Source organism: Lycium barbarum, chromosome 3 (genome assembly GCF_019175385.1).
Source record: "Lycium barbarum isolate Lr01 chromosome 3, ASM1917538v2, whole genome shotgun sequence".
Classification (NCBI taxonomy): Eukaryota; Viridiplantae; Streptophyta; class Magnoliopsida; order Solanales; family Solanaceae; genus Lycium; species Lycium barbarum.
In genome coordinates, this window is record NC_083339.1 from 104,522,424 (window position 1) to 104,543,381 (window position 20,958).

Consider the following 20,958-nt stretch of genomic DNA (forward strand, 5'->3'; position numbering starts at 1 on the left):
GTATTACACTATTACTTCTACTGCCGGAAAGGCTTGCTCCTGAACTCTATTATATTTTCTAGTTAATCAATACAGTATATACGTAAAAAATCCAAAAAAAAAGAAAAAAGCAGTATGTACGCTTTACTAAAAAAAAACTAAATAATGAAATTTTACATGTTTCAGATGTGCGTCGTTGCTATTGTTCCTAAAAACAACAATAGTTTTATTAAAGAAAAAATACTACTATTCGAGCCTAGGAATAGAGAATTTCTCAGTAGGTAACCCTTATCATTGATCGGTGTGAATTCGAATTAGTCCGGTCAGAGGATACCAAATACCAGATAATTGAATTTAATAAAAGCCATTGAGTGTTGCATAAATATAAAATTATCCATTTTTCATGAATGTGAAAATAATTGGTGCCACTCTACTGTTGAGTACATTGACAGAAAGACTAGAAAAGATCAAACTAACAAAGTAGAATTCCTCTAGATGCAGGAGTATTGAACTGTAATCTTTTTCGAATTACAAACCAAAACTTACTTCATATCCAACCGGAAGTATGTTAAACTTGCACTACTGTATTATATTGGAATTGCTTGATAACCAAATCAGTGGCAATAGCTTAATTCTCACCCTTCTCCTAGTCTTGTTCATCATTAACAAATCTCTTCCAAAACCAGTGGTCTATCCAGATTTTTTCCATACTTTCAATTGGCAAATTCCTTGTCTCTGGCAATAACAAGTAGACAAATCCAGTCATAATTGCAACCCACCCCCCAAAGAAGAAAAAAATCCCAGATTTGAGATGACAAAGCATAACCAAGAAAGTCTGAGCAATTATGAAAGTGAAGATTAAACCAACAGCTACTGTTATGCTTTGTGCTGCTGACCTTATTTCTAATGGAAATATTTCACTTGGAACTAACCATCCTAAAGGACCCCAAGACAAACTAAAACCTGCAACATAAATGCACACCAAGACTAAAACCAATAACCCATACCCCTTGCTCAACACCCCTTGATCTCCTAACTTAGCTGCCATTATTCCCCCTATCAACATTTGTGATACAAACATAACGATTCCCCCGAAACTGAACATAGCTCTTCGCCCGACCTTGTCAACTATCAACAACGCTAAGAAAGTCGCGCTGGTCCCCACCAGCCCTGTCACCACAGCTGACAAAAGGGATGCACTCGCGCCTAGGCCTATCGTTTGGAAGAGAATTGGAGCGTAGAAGGAGATAACGTTGATTCCCGTCACCTGTTGGAAGAATGGTATAGCTATGGACATAACAAGTTGAGGCCTGTATATCCGTTTAATAATTTGCTTGAAAGGGTGCTTGACAGCTTTTGACTTGTCACTTGCTTTGATGAGATCGTCTAGTTCTGCTTGAACATCGGTTGTACCTCGTACGCGTTGTAAAATATGCTTAGCTTTTTGATGATCATTGCCATGCTGAATTAGGCTGTTTGCGGTTTCTGGGAGAAAAAGTGCTCCTACTGTTAGAAATGTTGCAGGAGCTGCAGCCATTGCCAAGGAAATTCTCCATCCCCAACCACCTTTGATCTTTTCAACGCCGTAGTTAAGAAGGCTAGCTAATAGAACCCCAATCCCTACACAAAATTGGAACGCGATATTGAAAGATCCCCGGTACTTGGGAGGTGCCATTTCTGAGAGGTATAAAGGGACTGCCTGCAGCCAAAAACACTTTTGTTAGGTGCTGCTAACAGAATGAATAAGAGAGTTTCCAGATAATTACAATTTATAAATGGCACATTAATAGGAGAAAATCCGAGGGTCTATCGGAAACCTCTCTACCTTCACAAGGTAGGGGTAAGGTCTGCGTACACACCGCCCTCTCCAAACTCCACTTGTGAGATTACACTGGGTATGTTGTTGTTGTACATGAATAGGAGAAAGTCTACCTGATTTGCAAAACCAACTCCTACACCTAGCAGGACGCGACCAAGTATTAGCATGTAGATATTGGATGCTGCACCTCCAAGGGCAGAACCGATGAGAAATGCTACTCCACCGACTATAATTGATGGTCTACGGCCATATGTGCGAGTGACTGGTGAGGCAAAGAAGGAAGCAATAAGGCCAGCAATGTAGAGTGAGGAGGTGAAAGAGGTCAGAAGTTGGCTGTCAAATTTACAGTAGTTGCTTATTTCGGCAACTTCTGTCATCTTAGTGTACACATCTGGGAAAAATTTCTTCAGAAACGGCACCATCGAGATAACTCCACCTGCAAGCCACAACAGTAAGTTGGTAAGAACCTGCAAATACAGTATTTAAGCATGTCTTTTTGAGTCTTGAGTAGTTTAGTGAACATTGGAAAGAACCTGAAATTCCGATATCATAGCCGAAGATGATTCCTCCAGTGGCAGCTACCATGGATGATAACACCACAAACCATGTAATCCTGCCATTGTAATTCTCAGAATTCTCACTTACTGAGGCAATACCAACTGCCATTTTTTGTCCTCAAGTTTAAATTCTATGAATTTAGAGGAGATTTAAGAGTTAAAATTGTGAGCAAGAATGGGAGCTCTGACTTAATTAGGGAGCATAATGTATAGGAGTTTAAGATAATAAGCAGTCCATCAAGATCCATGACAGCTACAAAATCAACATCACTAAATAAATTACATAGGTCAATGGATTGCAAACTTGCAGTTGGCTGGTGTACCTACTACGTACTCTTTGGACATTAGGGGCATATAGTAACAATTAATTTTGAGTTGAACTAGTCATGCTTTTGGCTTTGTTGTCTTATTATTATGCCACATGGATTTACTCTTTGCAGTGACGAAGCCAGGAATTCCACTAAGAGTGTTCAAAATTTCATATATATAATTATAAAAAGTAATATCTGACTTATATACGTACTATTATTTTTTATTTAAATAGTATAATTTTCTGACGAAGGATGTTCACCGGACAACCCTTTTGTTTATGTAGCTAGGCACGGCTCTTTCCTGTACTATGGCTAGTATATGAAGTTAGAATAGTCCTGAATTTTCTCCCTAAATTTTGATTCCCTCATTGAAAGTGGACTCAAGTTATATGTTCTCTTCCGTGTAATAAACGCAAATAGGAAACCATGACAGCAATAAAGACTTGGACAGCTTCAGGAATAAAAGAGCATACCTCTGACTTAGTTTGTCTTGTTTGCATGTATTCATCAATATACTGTAATTTTTTTGAATTGCTTATAAAAATGCCTACAAGCTCTCAGATCCATAACACGGTTATACATTGTGCAGTTGACTTATCTCCTGTGGAAAAATTTCACTTGGAACCAGTCATCTAAATGGACCCCAAGACAAACAAATTAAAACCCCACAGTGTAATTGCAAATCAAGATCAAAACAACTAAACCACTTGTTCAGACCAATCAAACCACGGTCCCTTAATTTAACTACCATTATTGCTCCAACCAACATTTGAATTACTCCTAATTTGAAACAGTAATCTCTGGCCGACTCGGTCTAGTAGCAATGACGAGAGCTAGATTTAAATGATCAGCACTAACAACTCCAATAACAACTGTTAGATAATGCACTTTCACCTAATCCAATTGTTGTGAAGAGTATATGATCATGGAAAGAGATAAAATTATCCCTGTAAACCTGTCTCAAAGTTGGGATTGCTATAAACAATTCAGTGGCGGAGGCACACTATGCCGAGGGTGTTCATTCGAACCCCCTCAGCAGAAAAAAATACTGTTTTTACAAGGCTAAAATTATTTTTTATGTATATATAGTAGACGTTGAACCCCCTTAGACTTCTTCGTATGTTTATTTTTTTATATCTTGAACCCCTTCGGCGAAAATTCTGCCTCCGTCAGTGATTAACATCATGGCAAGTGTCACCTTAGCTAAAAATACGCATATTGAGAAATCAATAATGCAATGTGAAAGTTACTAAATTACCCCTACAACAACAACAACAACAACAACCCAGTGAAATCTACATCGTGGGGTCTGGGGAGGATAGAATGTACGCAGACCTTACTCCTACCAAGGTAGGATGGCTGTTTCCGAGAGACCCTCGGCTCAAATGAAGCATAAAAAGGGAGTCAGATAGGGTTAAAAGATTCAAAACGATATTGCAATGAAATAATGCAAGCGACACAGTAAAACAGGATAATCAAGGAATTCAAAGCGATATGAAAATGCAAATAACAACAGCGGCACAGTTAAATAGAGTAATCAAAGTACAGAAAGTAGCAAATAATAGCATAAATCAGAGCACAAGAAATTATAATGCGCTAATGCACCTATTAATAAGGGAAGATAACGAGACTTATCTACTAGCCTTCTACCCTAATGTGGGTCCTCCACACCCTCCTATCTAAGGTCATGTCCTCGGTAAGCTGTAACTGCGTCATGTCCTGTCTAATCACCTCTCCCTAATATTTCTTTGGCCTACCCCTACCTCTTCTGAAACCATCCATGGCTAACCTCTCACACCTCCGCACTGGGTCATCTATGTCTCTCCTCTTCACATGCTCAAACCATCTCAGTCGCATTTCCCGCATCTTGTCTTCCACCGAGGCCACTCCCACCTTATCCCGAATAGCCTCATTTCTAATCATGTCACTCCTAGTGTGCCCACACATCCATCTCAACATTCTCATCTCGGCAACTTTCATCTTTTGAACGTGAGAGATCTTAACTGGCCAACACTCCGCCCCATACAACATAGTCGGTCTAACCACCACTCTGTAGAACTTGCCCTTGAGTTGTGGTGGCACCTTCTTGTCACATAACACTCCAGAAGCTAGCCTCCATTTCATCCACCCTACCCCAATACGATGTGTGACATCATCGTCAATCTCCCCGCTGCCTTGCATGATAGACCCAAGGTACTTGAAACTACTTTTCTTTTGGATGGCCCGAACACCAAGCCTAACTTCGACGCCAACCTCCTGAGGTGTCTCACTGAACTTACACTCTAAGTACTCTGTCTTGGTCCTACTCAGCTTAAATCCTTTAGACTCCAAGGTATGTCTCCAATCCTCCAGCTTAGCGTTAACTCCGCTACGAGTCTCATCGATCAGGACTATGTCATCCGCAAAAAGCATACACCATGGCACCTCACCTTGAATTTATCGCGTCAATCTATCCATCACCAAGGCAAATAAAAACGGACTAAGAGCTGATCCTTGATGCAATCCCATCACAAATGGAAAGTGCTCTGAGTCCCCTCCTATTGTCCTTACTCTAGTTTTGGCTTCCTCATACATGTCTTTGATCACCCTAATGTATGCTACAGGTACACCTTTAGCCTCCAAACATCTCCATAGGATTTCTCTTGGAACTTTATCGTAAGCCTTTTCTAGGTCGATGAATACCATATGCAAGTCCCTCTTCCTCTCCCTATACTGCTCCACCAGTCTCCTCACAAGATGAATGGCTTCTGTAGTTGAGCGTCCCGGCATAAATCCGAACTGGTTCTATGAAATAGACACGTCTCTCCTCACCCTCATCTCCACCACTCTTTCCCACACTTTCATAGTATGGCTTAGTAGCTTGATACCTCTATAGTTTTCGCAACTCTGGATATCCCCCTTGTTTTTGTATAGAGGGATCATTACGCTCGACCTCCATTCTTCGGGCATCGTTGCCGTCTTAAAGATGAAATTAAACAACCTAGTCAGCCACTCCAAACCTGCCGAGCTCGCGCTCTTCCAAAATTCCCCAGGGATCTCGTCTGGTCCGGTCGCTCTTCCCTTGCGCATTCTACGGACAGCACCCTTAACCTCCTCGACCTTAATACTCCTGCAATACCCAAAATCGTGACGCCTCCCTGTCTGCTCCAAATCTCCCAACACGATGTCTCTCTCCCCTTCTTCATTCAAGAGTTTGTGAAAATATGACTGCCATCTCTGTTTAATGAGAGTCTCCTCTACCAATACTTTTCCATGCTCATCTTTAATGCACTTCACTTGATCCACATCGCGCGCCCTTCTCTCCCGCACCCTGGCTAGCCTGAACAATTTCCTATCCCCACCTTTCTCTTCTAGTTCAGCATAGAGGCGTTCAAAAGCTGCCGTTTTTGCCGTCGAAACCGCCGACTTCGCCTCCTTTCTCGCTATCTTATAAAGTTCCCTATTCGTCCACGTCTCCACCTCATCCTTGCTTTCTATCAGCTTCGCATACGCCATCTTCTTTGCTTCCACCTTCCCTTGCACTTCTCCATTCCACCACCAGTCCCCTCGATGCCGACCACGACTACCTGTCGAGACTCCCAACACTTCCCTTGCTACAACCCTAATACAACTAGTCGTCCTATCCCACATACTGGTCGCATCCCCACTACTATCCCAGGCCTCCATATCCTTCAATTTCTCTTCCATCTCCAGGGCACTAGCCATGGTCAAACTCCCACATCTGATCCTAGGTCGATCATCCCCGACCCTCTTCTTCCTCATCATTTTGATCCCTAAATCCATCACCAAGAGCTTATGTCGGGTTGTAAGGTTGTCCCTCGGAATGACCTTACAGTCTTTGCACAAACCTTTATCATCCTTCCTAAGAAGTAAAAAATCTATCTGAGTCTTAGCCGCCGAACTACGAAAGGTTACCAAGTGCTCTTCCTTCTTTGGAAAACTCGAATTGGCTATCACCAACCCAAAAGCTCTTGCGAAATCCAAAAGTGAAACTCCTCCTCCATTTCTGTCCCCGAAGCCAAAGCCTCCATGCACATCATCATAACCTCCCGAAATAGACCCGATGTGCCCATTGAAATCCCCTCCCACGAAAAGTTTCTCAGTAGGCGGTATCCCTCCCACTAACTCGTCCAAATCCCCCCAAAACCCCATCTTCTCCTCCTCGCGTAAGCCCGCTTGCGGCACATAAGCACTAATAATGTTCAAAGTGATCCCTTCAACGATCACCTTAATCGACATCATCCTATCGTTGACTCTCCTAACCTCCACCACCTGATCCCTTAAATCACTATCTACTAAAATGCCTACCCCGTTCCTATACTTCAATATACCAGAGAACCAAAGCTTATACCCGTCTACCTCCTTAGCTTTAGGTCCTACCCATTTAGTCTCTTGGACACAAGCTATATTAATCTTCCTCCTCTTAAGGATCTTAACTAGCTCTATGGACTTTCCCGTTAACGTCCAATGTTCCAAGAACCTACTCTCAGTCTAGATGCTCTTTAACCCACTTACTCCTCCTAACCCTCGTCCCCGTCCCCGTCCCTGAACGAGAACATGACCCTAGTCTACCATCAATATCCAAAGCCACGAAAACGCGTTTGAACTAATAAATTAGTCAAAGGTCTAAAGTCAGCAAAATGTAGTTACAAATGTATGAACAAAGCATAGATTTGAGAACCGGAGGTACCAACTCCAGTCGAAATGAACCTGATCGCCGCCGGAAATACTGTTCACGTCGGAGTACTGTTCACGAACTGTTCACGGCGGGGGTACTGTTCACAGCAAAAAAAAACCTACTGTCTGGAAAAGCTGCCGGAAAAATTCGTCGGCGATTGAGCAGCGGCTATGTGGCAGATAAAAAGGGAAAAAGGGAGAAGAGAAGAAGAAGATGAGAAGAAAAAGGAAAAAGCGAAAGCAAAGTAGATGTAGCCGGAAAAGTCGCCGGCGTTACTTGGTCGCCGGTATTACCTAGGTGTGATAGTGGCCGGAAAAGGATCTGAAATATCAGATCTAATCTGATCTAAATCTCAGATCTGAATGGTAAAGGGGAGAGGAGAGAGAAAGTTAGAGAGAGGAGAGAGAAAGTTAGAGAGAGGCATAAGTTACAAACAAAAGAAACAGAAATGCTAAATTACCCCTATATAATAAAAATAAATTAACTTTTCCTCTTAATTAGAACATGCACAAGTAGTAAACCTTTTGACATTGGGAATCCAACAATACCAAGTTACTATGTGGCTTTTTCAATCATCATTTAGATGTTACTTTAACTTGTCAATTTTTGTCTAAGAGTAGAGTTGGAAAAACTATTCAATTTATGTCTTGGACCTAAGGTGACACTTATTATGGGACCTACTGAGTATTGTGTTTGACTGTTTTTGCAACGTCACATGTATTAATGAGGTCATCTAGGTCTGCTTTGACATCTTCTATTCCGCCAATTCTTTGCATGATCATTGCCGCATTGAATGAGGCAATTGGGTGTTTCATTAAAGTCACTATAATATTTCATTGTTACGATTCCAGAATCAGAATTGAGGCTAACGTTATTGATTTATTGTACCAAAAAGTCACTAAGATGTTTTTTTTACGAAAAATTATTTAATTTTATTTAAGTATCGTATAAAATTATTAAATAATTTTTATAACCATAGAGTCACTCAATTTTACTAAGTATCATAGAATACTCATTTTTTTCCTCATAATGACTTTGTGTGATACCCAGATAAAGTTGAGTATTTTCTAGTTAAAAAGATTATTTTAGTAATTAGTGTGATACTTTATCTGACCTTTTTATTACAAAAATAGTTTAGTAAAATTGATGTAATAAGATAAAAATTGAGTAACCACGGATGAAATTAACCAGTGAGGCCGATGCTGCTGCCATTGCCAATGAAATTCTCCAACTCCGAGAGCTTTCTATTTTCGCAGCCCTGAAATTGATCAGAATAACAAACAGAACACTAATTCCAACACAAAAGTGGATGAATACAGTGGAACCTCCTCTATACTTGGATGCTGCCATTTCTGAAAGACACAGAAGAACTGAGTGATTAAAAAAGAAAAGGAGAGTTAAAAACTCAAACAACAGACAAAGGGAAGTTTATCTTAGAGCCTGTTTGGATTGACTTATTTTAGGTGTTTTTAAACCAAAATAACTTTTAAGCACTTTTGTAGTGTTTGGATTAAAAACAAATACTTTTAAGCATTTATTTTTTAGTCAAAATAACAAAAATAAGCCAAAAGTCATAATTTAAGATATTCAAATTACCCCCCACACACCAAAAAAAGGGTCATTGATGGTGCTTGAGATTGTTGGGTCCATCCCATAATTTGAGGAAGGAAACATCTCCCTCATTTTAAGGAAGAAAACATTTCCCTTGTTTTGAGGAAGAAAACATATTCCTTGTTTTAAAGAAGAAAACATCTTACTTATATTTGGCAAATTGTCAAGTGTTTGCTTGAGTCACAAATGACATCAATAGGTTCATTTCATCCCTATAAATAGGGAAGCCTTCTATCATTTGTAGCATCACCAAGAGCAAGAGAAAAAAACAGTAAAGAAAACACTTGAGTGAGATATAGGTATTCATTTTAGGATTGGTTTTTGTAATAGTTGAGTGTGAGAGTTGCTCCTCCTATTGTAATTCTGTTCCGGTTATGAATAGAAGACTTTTCCAATCCTAACAAGTGGTATTAAGAGCTTGGTTAATCTTCCAGGCCAATCTTTTAAAGTTTCGTAAAATTTTCAGTCAAAAATTTTTTGTCCCAAAATTGTGCTCTGAGTATACCATTAGAAAGATCTCGTTCCGAGGATTCCGAATATATATTTTTCGACCACCAGAAGGCCTCCAAAAGTCCAGTCAAAGTTTCTCTGTCCACCATCGCCGCCGCCGCTCCGCCACCTTCCGGCCACCAGCTCGCCGGAGAAGACGACCGGAGAAACCCGATACGAACAACCCGTTTTGTCCAGACCAACCCGTTTGACCAGAACCAGATCTGATCAAAGTCCAATTGCCACATCATCCTTTTGTTGACTTTTTCAACCAGCCAGTGGTTAAACCGGCCCGGTTCGATTTGAATTAGTGCAGCCCGGTTCACTCTGTTTTTGTCCGGTTTTCAAATTGGTCAGACCGGTTCCCTAGGTTTTCGACCATTCCGAATTCAACTGTGAGTCCCGTTTTGCCTAATTCTGCTTCCACAGTCCAGTACAAGCAGATTAGGTGCACTATATCATGGAGAAATCATCATCGGATACCATGATTCTGCTAACATCCTCAAATTATAACATATGGAAACCTCGTATGGAGGACTTGTTAAATTTGAAGGATTTAGCCGAGCCGCTCGAAAATAAAGGTGCCAAACCCGACAAGAAGACAGACGAAGAATGGGCAAGATGAATAGGAAAACGGTCGCACAAATTCGACAGTGGATTGACCATAGTGTATTCCATCATGTCGCACAGGAAACGAGTACTTACAAACTTTGGGAAAATCTTGGGAGCATGTACCAAGCAAAAACGGCTCGAAATAAAACATTGTTGATGAGGCGATTGGTAAATCACAAACTACGTAGCGGTACCTCTGTCACAGAACACACAAGTCAGTTCCAAGATCTCGTGAACTAGCTAAGTGCAGCCGAATGGGTTCTCAAAGATGAGGAGCAAGCAATCTTGCTCCTAAGTTCTCTACCTGATAGCTGGGAGACTCTTGTCGTCACTCTCAGTAATTCCGCCCCCAATGGTAAGGTGACCATGCAGATGGTCACGGACGCCTTAATAAATGAGGAATCGCGAAGAAAAGAAGTCGGGGTAGATCAATCATATGCCCTTGTTTCTGAAAATAGTGGACGCAATGGAGGTAGAAGCGGAGGTAGAGGAAGAGGCCGAGGCAAAGGTAGAGGTCGAGGTCAAAGTAGAGGAAGATCTCAAGTTCGAAGGAAATCACGAGAGCGGGGAAAGTCCGTTGATACCAACACTTGGTTCGAGGGCTATTGTAACTATTGTGGCAACTATGGCCACAAGAAGGTGGAGTGTCGAAAGCTTAAACGAGAGCAGCCTCAAACTAACCAGAGTTCGAGCAAGGAAGATGGTGAGACCATGGTCACCGTGTCACCAGACATTGCACTTGTTACATGCGGAGAGGAAGCATGCCTACACATGGGCACAAATTTATATTGAGTGGGTGATTGATACTGCTGCATCATTCCATGCCACTCCACACCGGGATTTGTTCAGTACTTATAAATCTGGAGACAACGGCGTTGTGAAGATGGGCAACACCAGTTTCTCGAGCATTGTTGGCATTGGTGATGTGCACATAAAAACCAGCAATGGAAGCTCACTTGTGTTAAAAGAGGTTCGTCATGATCCGGATCTGAGATTGAATCTGATCTCAGGAGTAGCTCTGGATCGACAGGGGTATGGAAATCTGTTCAAGGATGGTACGTGGAAGCTGTCCAAAGGCTCTATGGTTATTGCTAGAGGACATATTTGTGGTACTCTTTACAAAACCAATGTAAAGTTGTATCGACCGAGTCTCAATGCAGTTGAAGAAGAGACATCGCCAAACTTGTGGCATAGACGATTGGGCCACATGAGTCTGAAGGGATTGGCGACTCTTGCAAAGAAAGAAGCCATCTCAATAGATAAAGACGTAACTTTGGATCCCTGTGATCACTGTTTATTTGGGAAACAACATAGAGTTTCTTTCAGTTCCACCAGAAAGAATCGTCCTGAGTTGCTGAGCCTTGTCCACTCTGACGTGTGTGGACCCATTGAAGAAGAATCTCTTGGTGGTAGCATCACGGAAGGTTTGGGCTTATTGTCTCAAATCGAAGGATCAAGTATTTAATCGTTTCAAGACATTCCATGCTATGGTAGAAAGGGAGACTGGAAAGAAGCTGAAATGCCTCCGATCCGACAATGGAGGCGAGTACACTTCCCGGGAGTTTTTGGCATATTGTGCTGAACATGGGATCAGACATGAGAAAACGGTGCCACGAACACCACAACATAACGGTGTAGCTAAAAGAATGAACCGCACTATTGTTGAGAAAGTCCGATGCATGCTCAGTATGGCTAAACTGCCAAAGCCATTCTGGAGCGAAGCTGTTCTGACAGCTTGTTATCTTATAAACAGGTCACCTTCAGTCCCATTGAACTTTGAAGTTCCAGAAAAGATATGGTCTGGGAAAGATATTTCATATTCTCACTTGAAAGTGTTCGGGTGCAAGGCATTTGTGCATGTATCCAAGGAGTTGAGGCAGAAGCTTGATCTCATATCAACTCCGTGTATCTTTATCGGCTATGGAGATCAAGAGTTCGGATACAGGCTGTGGGATCCCGAAATGAAGAAAGTGATTCGAAGTAGAGACGTCATGTTCCATGAAAACCAGTTTCATGAGTGTGCTCCAACAGTCAACAAGCAACGAAGTTATCATGCTCCAGATGATGTCCCTGAATCACCACACATTCCTCTCAACAACAAGGAACTTCATGATAATGTCCATGATGAACAAGAAAACATTGATCCGGCAGATGTTAATGATGATCAAAACGAAGAAATTCTTGAGCAGGGGGAGCCTTCACCCCAAGACGCAGCTGGAAATAATCAAGTTCGGCGTTCTGCACGAGGGTTAATCCCTCAAAGGTCATACTCGCCAACAGAATGGATCCTTCTTACCAGCGAGGGGGAGCCAGAGAGCTTTCAAGAAGCTCAATCTCATCGTGAAAAATCCAATTGGCGACAGGCCATGGAGGAAGAAATGAATTCTTTACAAAAGAATCAAACATATGAGTTGGTGAAACTTCCTCCGGGAAAGAAGGCCTTGAAGAACAAATGGGTCTTCAAGCTCAAGAAAGATGCTAGCGGAAATATCGTGAAGTACAAGGCAAGGCTCGTAGTCAAAGGTTTCCAACAGAAGGAAGGAATCGACTTTGATGAGATTTTTTCGCCAGTTGTGAAGATGATGTCTATCCGAGTGGTTCTCGGATTGGTGGCAAGTATGGATCTTGAACTTGAGCAGATGGACTTGAAAACAGCTTTTCTGCATGGTGATTTGGAGGAAGAAATATACATGGAGCAGCCCGATGGTTTCCGAATCCCAAAGAAAGAGCATCTCGTTTGCAAGTTAAGGAAGAGTCTTTACGGTCTCAAACAAGCCCCAAGGCAATGGTACAAAAAGTTCGACTCATTCATGCTGAAACATCAATACAAAAGAACAACTGCTGATCATTGTGTGTACTTGAAGAAGTTCCCCGATGGAAAATTTATCATCCTTCTGCTCTATGTAGATGATATGCTGATAGTAGGCCAGGATGTAACTATGATCAACAACTTGAAGAAAGATTTGTCTAAGTTCTTTGATATGAAAGACTTAGGCCCTGCACAACATATCTTGGGCATGAAAATCATTCGTGATCGAAAGGCAAAGAAGTTGTTCTTGTCACAAGAGGAATACGTTGAACGCGTGATCAAAAGGTTCAACATGAAAAAATCTACCTCATTTTAATATGGGACTGGAGGGGGAGATTTGTTGGGTTCATCCCATAATTTGAGGAAGGAAACATCTCCCTCATTTTAAGGAAGAAAACAAGGAAGAAAACATTTCCCTTGTTTTGAGGAAGAAAACATATTCCTTGTTTTAAGGAAGAAAACATCTTACTTGTATTTGGCAAATTGTCAAGTGTTTGCTTGAGTCACAAATAACATCAATAGGTTCATTTCATCCCTATAAATAGGGAAGTCTTCTATCATTTGTAGCATCACCAAGAGCAAGAGAAAAAAACAGTAAGGAAAACACTTGAGTGAGATATAGGTATTCAGTTTAGGATTGGTTTTTTGTAATAGTTGAGTGTGAGAGTTGCTCCTCCTATTGTAATTCTGTTCCGGTTATGAATAGAAGATTTTTCCAATCCTAACAGAGATTAAGCAGGTAGTCCAATTAATATTTGTAGCAACACTAGTAGCAATATGCAGAAATTGTTTCATTACGGTTTAGATTGCGAGCACCCAATTATAATTTTGCAATAGATGATGCATGAGTAATCTTTTTATGGCGGTTTTTCCTTTTTATGACCGACATATCTATTAGTATTATTTTCCTCGCAAACTGTGTCCCAATAACATAATAGTAATTATTAGAAATTTCATCAAGCTAGGTATAGTCCTTTATGGCCTGAATACAAAAGAGAAGCAAACGTCAAGTGTTGATCCAAAGAGTAGAAGCCAAAACTTTCACATTTTAGGTTTATTTTATTTTTCTGTCTTCTTTCATTTGTTTGAGGGAATAGACGTAAGACCAGTAATAAGAAAGGAAACGGGAAAGATAAATCTAGCAGCAATACTTTGGACATATTATGTCACCACAACATACTTTAATTAGATTTTTCTGGAATGACAGAATAGTTAGGCCGTTCTTAACGCGAGTTACTAAAAACCTCATTTCTTGATGTGTAAGACGCGTTCATTGTATCTATTCTGCATAACATGTCTGATTTAAAAATCCAATATACAGTTTCAAACAGCATAACCACAAATTTCCAAATAGAGAGAGAGAGAACACTTTTCTCTTAAATTGGTTCCAATGATGGACTCATGATCATATCTTTAAGCTTCCTCTTCTTTGATGATAACCTCATTATTTTCTCCTACAATTCTATTCCAAAACCAGTGTTCCCTCCACACTCTGTCCATTTTCTCAATAGGCAACTTCTTGGTCTCTGGCAAAAGCAAGTAGACAAATGCAGTCATTATTGCCACCCAAACTCCAAAAAAGAAGAAAATCCCAAACTTGAAGTGGCACAACATGGCTAAAAATGTTTGACCAATCAAGAAAGTGAATAGGAAGTTCACTGCTACTGTAATACTTTGTCCAGCTGATCTTATCTCCAATGGGAATATTTCACTTGGAATTAACCATCCTAATGGCCCCCACGACAAACCAAAACCAGCTACATAAATGCATATCAACACCAATATCACAAAGGCCCATGCTTTACTCAATCGACCATGATCCCCTAGCTTAGCCCCCATTAATCCTCCTACTATCATTTGTGTAACAAACATTTGTATTCCACCAAAAATTAACAGCCCTCTTCGGCCAACTTTATCGACAATCAGCATGGACATAGCAGTTGTGACAATTCCCACTGCCCCTGTCACTACAGCAGACAAAAGAGCTGCACTTTCACCTAGTCCAATCGTACGAAACAGTATAGGAGCATAGAATGCAATGACATTAATTCCTGTGACTTGTTGGAAGAATGGTATCGCTATGGACATGACAAGTTGAGGCCTGTATTTTCTTTGTAGAATGTTCTTAAAAGGGTGTTTGATAGTTTTTGAAATTTCACTAGCTATGATAAGATCATCAAGTTCTGCTTGGACATCATCAGTGCCTCTGACTCTTTGCAGCATTCTTTTAACCTTTTCGTGATCATTTGTGCGTTGGATTAAGCTATTGGGTGTTTCTGGGAGAGATAACGCGCCTAATGTTAAAATGGATGCTGGGACCGCAGCCATAGCTAGTGAGACTCTCCATCCCCAACCACCTTTGACCTTTTGAGTCCCATAATTTATAAGGTTTGCTATTAAAACCCCAATGCCTACACTGAGTTGAAAGCTATTGTTGATTCCTCCTCTGTACTTGGATGGTGCCATTTCTGACAGATACAATGGTACAGCCTGCAAAATGGTAAAAATCAACTTAGGTTTTAGCTAGAACAGATAGTTGATTGAGCTGCTTTATTGGACAAAAGGGTAACTCTTTGAGTTTGCATTTTTGAGAACTTCTAGTTATCTTTACAAGAATGAAAATATAGGACGTTTGTCTACTAGTTGAGAAGTACTGCTTCCATTTCATTTTAAATGATAGATATGGAGCTTAAGAACGAAAGACTTTTGGCCCATATCAAAAGTACCTTTAAAACTTGTGGTCTTAAACATGTTGCGGCATTTCTATAGCTATAAGAACATCTCATTAACAGTGAAATGGAAGTATTTCTAAGTAGGGACATGTATTCTTTTAAAATAAACTAAAAAGGAAACAATCCCATATAAAATGAAATAGATGGAGTAATATTTAACCTGATTTGCATTCTGAGAACTTCTCGTTTTCTTTACAAGTGTGAAAATATAGGATGTTTGTCTACTAGTTGTGAAGAACTGCTTCCATTTCATTTTAAATGATCGTGTTTGACTAGATAAGAATTCAAAAATGAAAGACTTTTGGCACATGTCAAAAGAACCTTAAGAACTTGCGGTTGTATGCATGTCATTGCATTTTTATGGCTATGAGAACATCTCATTAAGTGTAAAATAAAAGTTTAAAGACATTTTCAAATAGGGAAATGTGTGTTACTTTGTAAAACATACTAAAATAGAAACAATGCCATATAAAATGGAACAGATGGAGTAATCTGTTACCTGATTTGCAAAACCAACACCAACACCTAGTAAAACTCTGCCAAGTATAAGCATATAGATATTAGCAGCAGCTCCACCAAGGGCTGCACCAGCTAGGAAGTTAGCTCCTCCAAGAAGGATTGAGACCTTGCGACCAAACGCTCTGGTGACTGATGAGGCAACAAAAGTAGCAAAGAGACCAGCCACATAGAGGGAGGATGGGAATAATGTCAACAATTGGCTGTCAAATTTACAGTAGTTGCTAACTTCATTGTCTTCTTTCATCTTTGTGTACACATCATGGAAGAACTTTTTTAGAAAGGGCTCCATGGATGTCACTCCACCTTCACATTTTCAAAGCTTGTATTAGATCAATAAAATAGATTATGCAGAGCAATTGATTCATAGTGCCAAAGGAAATAGCTTTAGCAGTTGATTGTACATTACAAAAGTGAGGGTAGTGAGAAACAGGTCATAAACAGAATCCCATGCAATTTTTAGTTCCTTTTTTTTCCTTTGGGCACTTGAAGCCTATTTTGCTCGGACTATTCAAAAATGTTGTTGGGTTGTCGGGTCCTCTTAGAGTAGTGCATTTTTGGAGTATCCAGCACATGTGAGTCAACATTTCAGTCTGAACAACATAGCTTGAAACTTTTACAAGATATGTCTTAGATTGTACTTATAACTTATGGAAATGCAAAAAGCAAACCTGAAATGCCAATATCATATCCAAAAATTACACCTCCCATAGCAGCCATCATACAAGCTAATATTACAAAAGATGTCAGCTTGCCTTGGCAATGCCCTTTCTCATATGCCGCTACTGCTAACCCCCCTGCCATACTTTCTTTGAACCTTTTTTTTTTTTTTTTTTTTTTACTTCTATTTTGCTCTTCCAGTGAACATGAATAATAGGGGAGATACAAACCTAGGACAAAAAAAGGTTGAGTTTTAGCAGTCCAAGTTGACTGCTAGAGATCAGCATCAAATATGGTCCACCCATGTGTGTCACTGAGTTGAATATTCAAGTTTTAAGTTCCTTGTCTACTTTGTTGTCTTATTGCCTTCGCTATCAAGAATCGTCCTTATGCGTAATCAAAATAATTGGTCAAGTAAATAAAGTAATCAGTTCTGTGAACTAATACACAAAAGATTCTGATTGTGTTATCTCTTTGACAGACTTGTATTTTTGGAGACTGTTAACTATATTTCAAGCATTATTGGTGCAATGCAAAGTGATATGTGGTAATTCAGGCATGCTGATAAGAAGGAGCAAAATGAAAAGTCTAAGCTGATATTATGGCATGAAGACTAAACAAACTAGAGTAGTTGAACACGTGAACTGATGCAAGCCTCTTCTTTTCTAAGGAAAATTAATTTCACGGGTCTTGGCTTGGTTTTCCAAAATGTTCAGTATTGTCTTAACAAAGACTTATGACATGTAACGTAGTTTCTTTTAGTGTTTGAAAGTAACAAAAAAGCGCTCCCACATATTGAGTATAATCAAGCGATTGGTTTCTTCATTAATCTAACTTGCTTCTTTTAGTCTGAGATAAGGAAACCATAAAAAAGACTACCTTCTTTAGTGTCAAGTCACCAAAGAGCACTCTCAAGCTTTTGGACCGGCATTCAAATTTTAGGCGTCGTTACCCATCTAATTGAAAATTAACCACTTTTTAATTCAAAAAAGAATTCGACAAAAATATCCCTAGCTAAAACATGAAAAAATGCCCACAAAAAATTATCTTCAAACTCCACGAAAAAATGGTGGAGGTTAATTTGTGGAAATTCAAAACTCCCATGCAAAAACTTTTGTTTAAACTCTGACAGTTCAAAACCTCATTAAAATATTCCTAAAGTTTAAGAACCCCATGAAAAAGTACTGGAGTTGCACAGTACTTTATGAAAAATTTCTTTCGTATTTTAGCTACTGATCATTTTGATCTACTCTCTCTATTTCAATTTATGTGGCACTTTTCGTTTCTCGAGATTCAGACTGCATGAAATTTGACCAATATTTTAAGATGTATTTTTTTACCAAATTGATATGAGAAAAGTTGCAAATTATAGTACTTTTCATGTAGTTTTCAAATATATAAATTTTAATCTTAAAATATTAAGTTAATCTAATCAAATTTAGCTTCAAAATTTAATCAAATTGACTCTCGAAAAGCAAAAAATACCACATAAATTAAGACGGAGAGAGTAATTTTTATTTCTGCATGAAATGCGGCTACACTTTGAATAGTTTTCAAAAAGTGTTGAAATTTTAATGGGCCGTCAGAAATGTAGCTATTTGGCCATTTTTCTTGATAAGGTTGCCGTAGCCCATATCTTTTTATATGGGAAGGACCCCTTACCTGTTTATACCGAAGCCTAGGACTGTTCACAATTTTGGTTAAAATCAAAATCAAACCGAAAACTTGATCAAATCGAATAAAGAAATTGACATTTGGTTTGGTTTGGTTTGATTTGATTTTAAATTTTAAAAACCGATAATATTTGGTTTGGCTATGGTTCTATTAAAAAATAGCCGAATTAATAACCGAACCAAACCGATAAATTATATACATAAATTTTATAATTATTTATTTGTATAATATTAGTTTTTCATAAATAATTATAGATATTTTATACCTTTTAATCATTAATTTGATTTTTGGTATACTTATTTCACATGATTGTATAAAGCTCATGTTTTTAAGAATATGTCCAAGCTCATGTCTTTAAGTCTTTTAACTCTTTTAAGTGTAAACCTACTAATAGAAGCTTACGTTAGAGTCTAATTTATTTAACTTAAATTTTTAGCCTTTCTTTGTCAGCTATTTGATTTTAGGTTGTTTCTTCTTTTTTTCCGAATTTATACTTTTTTTTTTCTTGTCTGAATGGTTCCTAAACTTCAGTAACATCACCATTTGCTGCAACTCAAGCACATGGTAATGCCCTAATACTTCTTTCGTAGGTAATTGTTAGAACCCGTATTTTTGTACAGTGGAATAATCCGGATTTATTTATGATAAGCTAAGGACAAAATTATTTTGATGATGAAAACCTATTATATTGAGGTCCCTAAGTAGCGTGGAAGCATCGTTGGAGCGATCAACCCATTGTTTTTCATCTTTTGGAAACCCTAGCCTATTGGAAGTTGAAGAGAAAAAGGTAAGATTTGATCTTGTATTTGTGTTATGAAGGTTCTATTCATGTTGTAGTATCTTATTATGGTTGAAAATCATGAAATAAAGAATGGTGAAGTGGATGCCATATGTATGAGGGTTGGGCGTGTGATGGGTGTTGTTGTGTTGTGATTAAAATTATGAATTAATGTTTAGTTAGTTGATTATGATCATTGTAAGGTGAAGAACAATTGGAAATCATCCATATATGTGTATGTGTAGTGTTGATTGAAATGGGTCACATTATATGACGATGAACGAATGAACGTCGCTTAATGTTTTAATCGTCGTCGCTATGAATCTTATGTTGGAAATGAATGTTTGTTGACTCAAAATGATGTTGTTAATGTGCGGACTGTTTTTGGAGGTTATTGTATATTTATTGTAATTGGTATATTGATGAGATAGCAATGTTAGAATGTAAATTGAGGATACAAACCATGATTTGGAAATGAAAAAAATAAACAATAAATTAAAGGGCTGTCTCGGTTGGGGCTGTGTTCGGCCAGCTTGGAGAAAGAAATTTGGGTTGTTGGAAATGTTGTATGAATTGCTTAGAATGTCTTGAAATGTTTTTGGTATGGGTTCGGGTTAGTATGTGAGCGTATAAGCGTCGATTTTGGCTTGAAGGTAAGTCGTCGAATTGAATTTATGAAAGTTGATGAATGATGGAAAAGAGAGCTATTATTATTGTATTACCTTTCGGATTGATTATTAATGTTGTTAGGTTGGTTGCTATTGTTGTTGTTGATTGATACGGCCGAGTTAAATTCTCGGGGTAGCCTATTTACAGGGGAAATGCTGCCCAAATTTCTGTAGAATTAAGGGCGAAATTGGAATTTAATGCCCAAAAAGTCTTTAGCTAATGTTTGGCATTTTATGGCTTGTTTATAGATCGTGGGCAGCCCGAATCATAGGTTGGATTTAGCTTGAGTTTGGATTGTATTGGAGAGCGTTTGAGGTATGTAAAGTAATCTTCCTTCTTCGGCATGCCTTAGTTAAAATAGGCTATGATATAAGCCTCGAGGAAACTCTATTCTCACAATCCGAGCATGTTTATGAATCGCATTTGTTCTTTGGCATCCTTGCCTTTTCATGGCAAAACATTGATCCTTTTGTTCTTGGAATCCATAATTTGTAAAGATTACATGAAAGCTGATTTTTGTTTTAAAGTTCATTCTTTAGCGATTCCAAAACTTCAAACGCTCATAATTTCCTCAGAAAAGCTCGGATTGCTTTGAAATTTTCGTAGGAGTTTGTATGATATAAAATGAGTATGTTTTTCATAGGCGGGCTCAGTTCGGGCCTATACTCGTCCGTGGGTCCCGCGTCGCCCTTTAGGTAATTTCGGTAACTTTGGGAAGAAAATGTTGTAATTATTGTTCCGATTTCAAATATGACTATTTTACTTATCTTTTGGATTTATGATGATGATTTTATGCATATGATTCCTCACTACTCCGCTCGTGCCCTATGATATCGTTCGCCGGTTCCCGGGCCGGTTCTGTTGTCGTGCGCTTTGTGATACATTCCGGTGTTATGCTGTGATTATGGTTCACCGTGCTCCTCGCTCGAGGGCCGGGTTCCACTTATGTTTGGCGTTATGCTGTGTTCGGTGTTATGCTGTGTTGTGATGTGTGACGGGGATTCGGAGATTTGAAACTTTCTGGTGTTATGCTGTGTTGTGGCGCCATCGACAGGCGGGCGACC

At 39.2% G+C, this 20,958-nt stretch overlaps 2 protein-coding genes across 2 annotated transcripts; both read right to left on the bottom strand.

Annotated features, from left to right (window-relative positions):
* Positions 1–351: 351 nt before the first annotated feature.
* LOC132631688 (hexose carrier protein HEX6-like) lies at positions 352–2,596 on the bottom strand. Its single transcript, XM_060347360.1, has 3 exons — positions 2,332–2,596; positions 1,912–2,234; positions 352–1,678 (listed from the first exon to the last, which is right to left on the bottom strand). Exons 1-3 carry the CDS (start codon positions 2,462–2,464, stop codon positions 626–628), a joined length of 1,509 nt encoding a protein of 502 aa, XP_060203343.1. The 5' UTR covers positions 2,465–2,596; the 3' UTR covers positions 352–625.
* An 11,384-nt stretch (positions 2,597–13,980) lies between these two features.
* On the bottom strand, positions 13,981–17,255 carry LOC132631689 (hexose carrier protein HEX6-like). Its single transcript, XM_060347362.1, has 3 exons — positions 16,785–17,255; positions 16,097–16,419; positions 13,981–15,355 (listed from the first exon to the last, which is right to left on the bottom strand). Exons 1-3 carry the CDS (start codon positions 16,915–16,917, stop codon positions 14,279–14,281), a joined length of 1,533 nt encoding a protein of 510 aa, XP_060203345.1. The 5' UTR covers positions 16,918–17,255; the 3' UTR covers positions 13,981–14,278.
* Between the last annotated feature and the right edge of the window lie 3,703 nt (positions 17,256–20,958).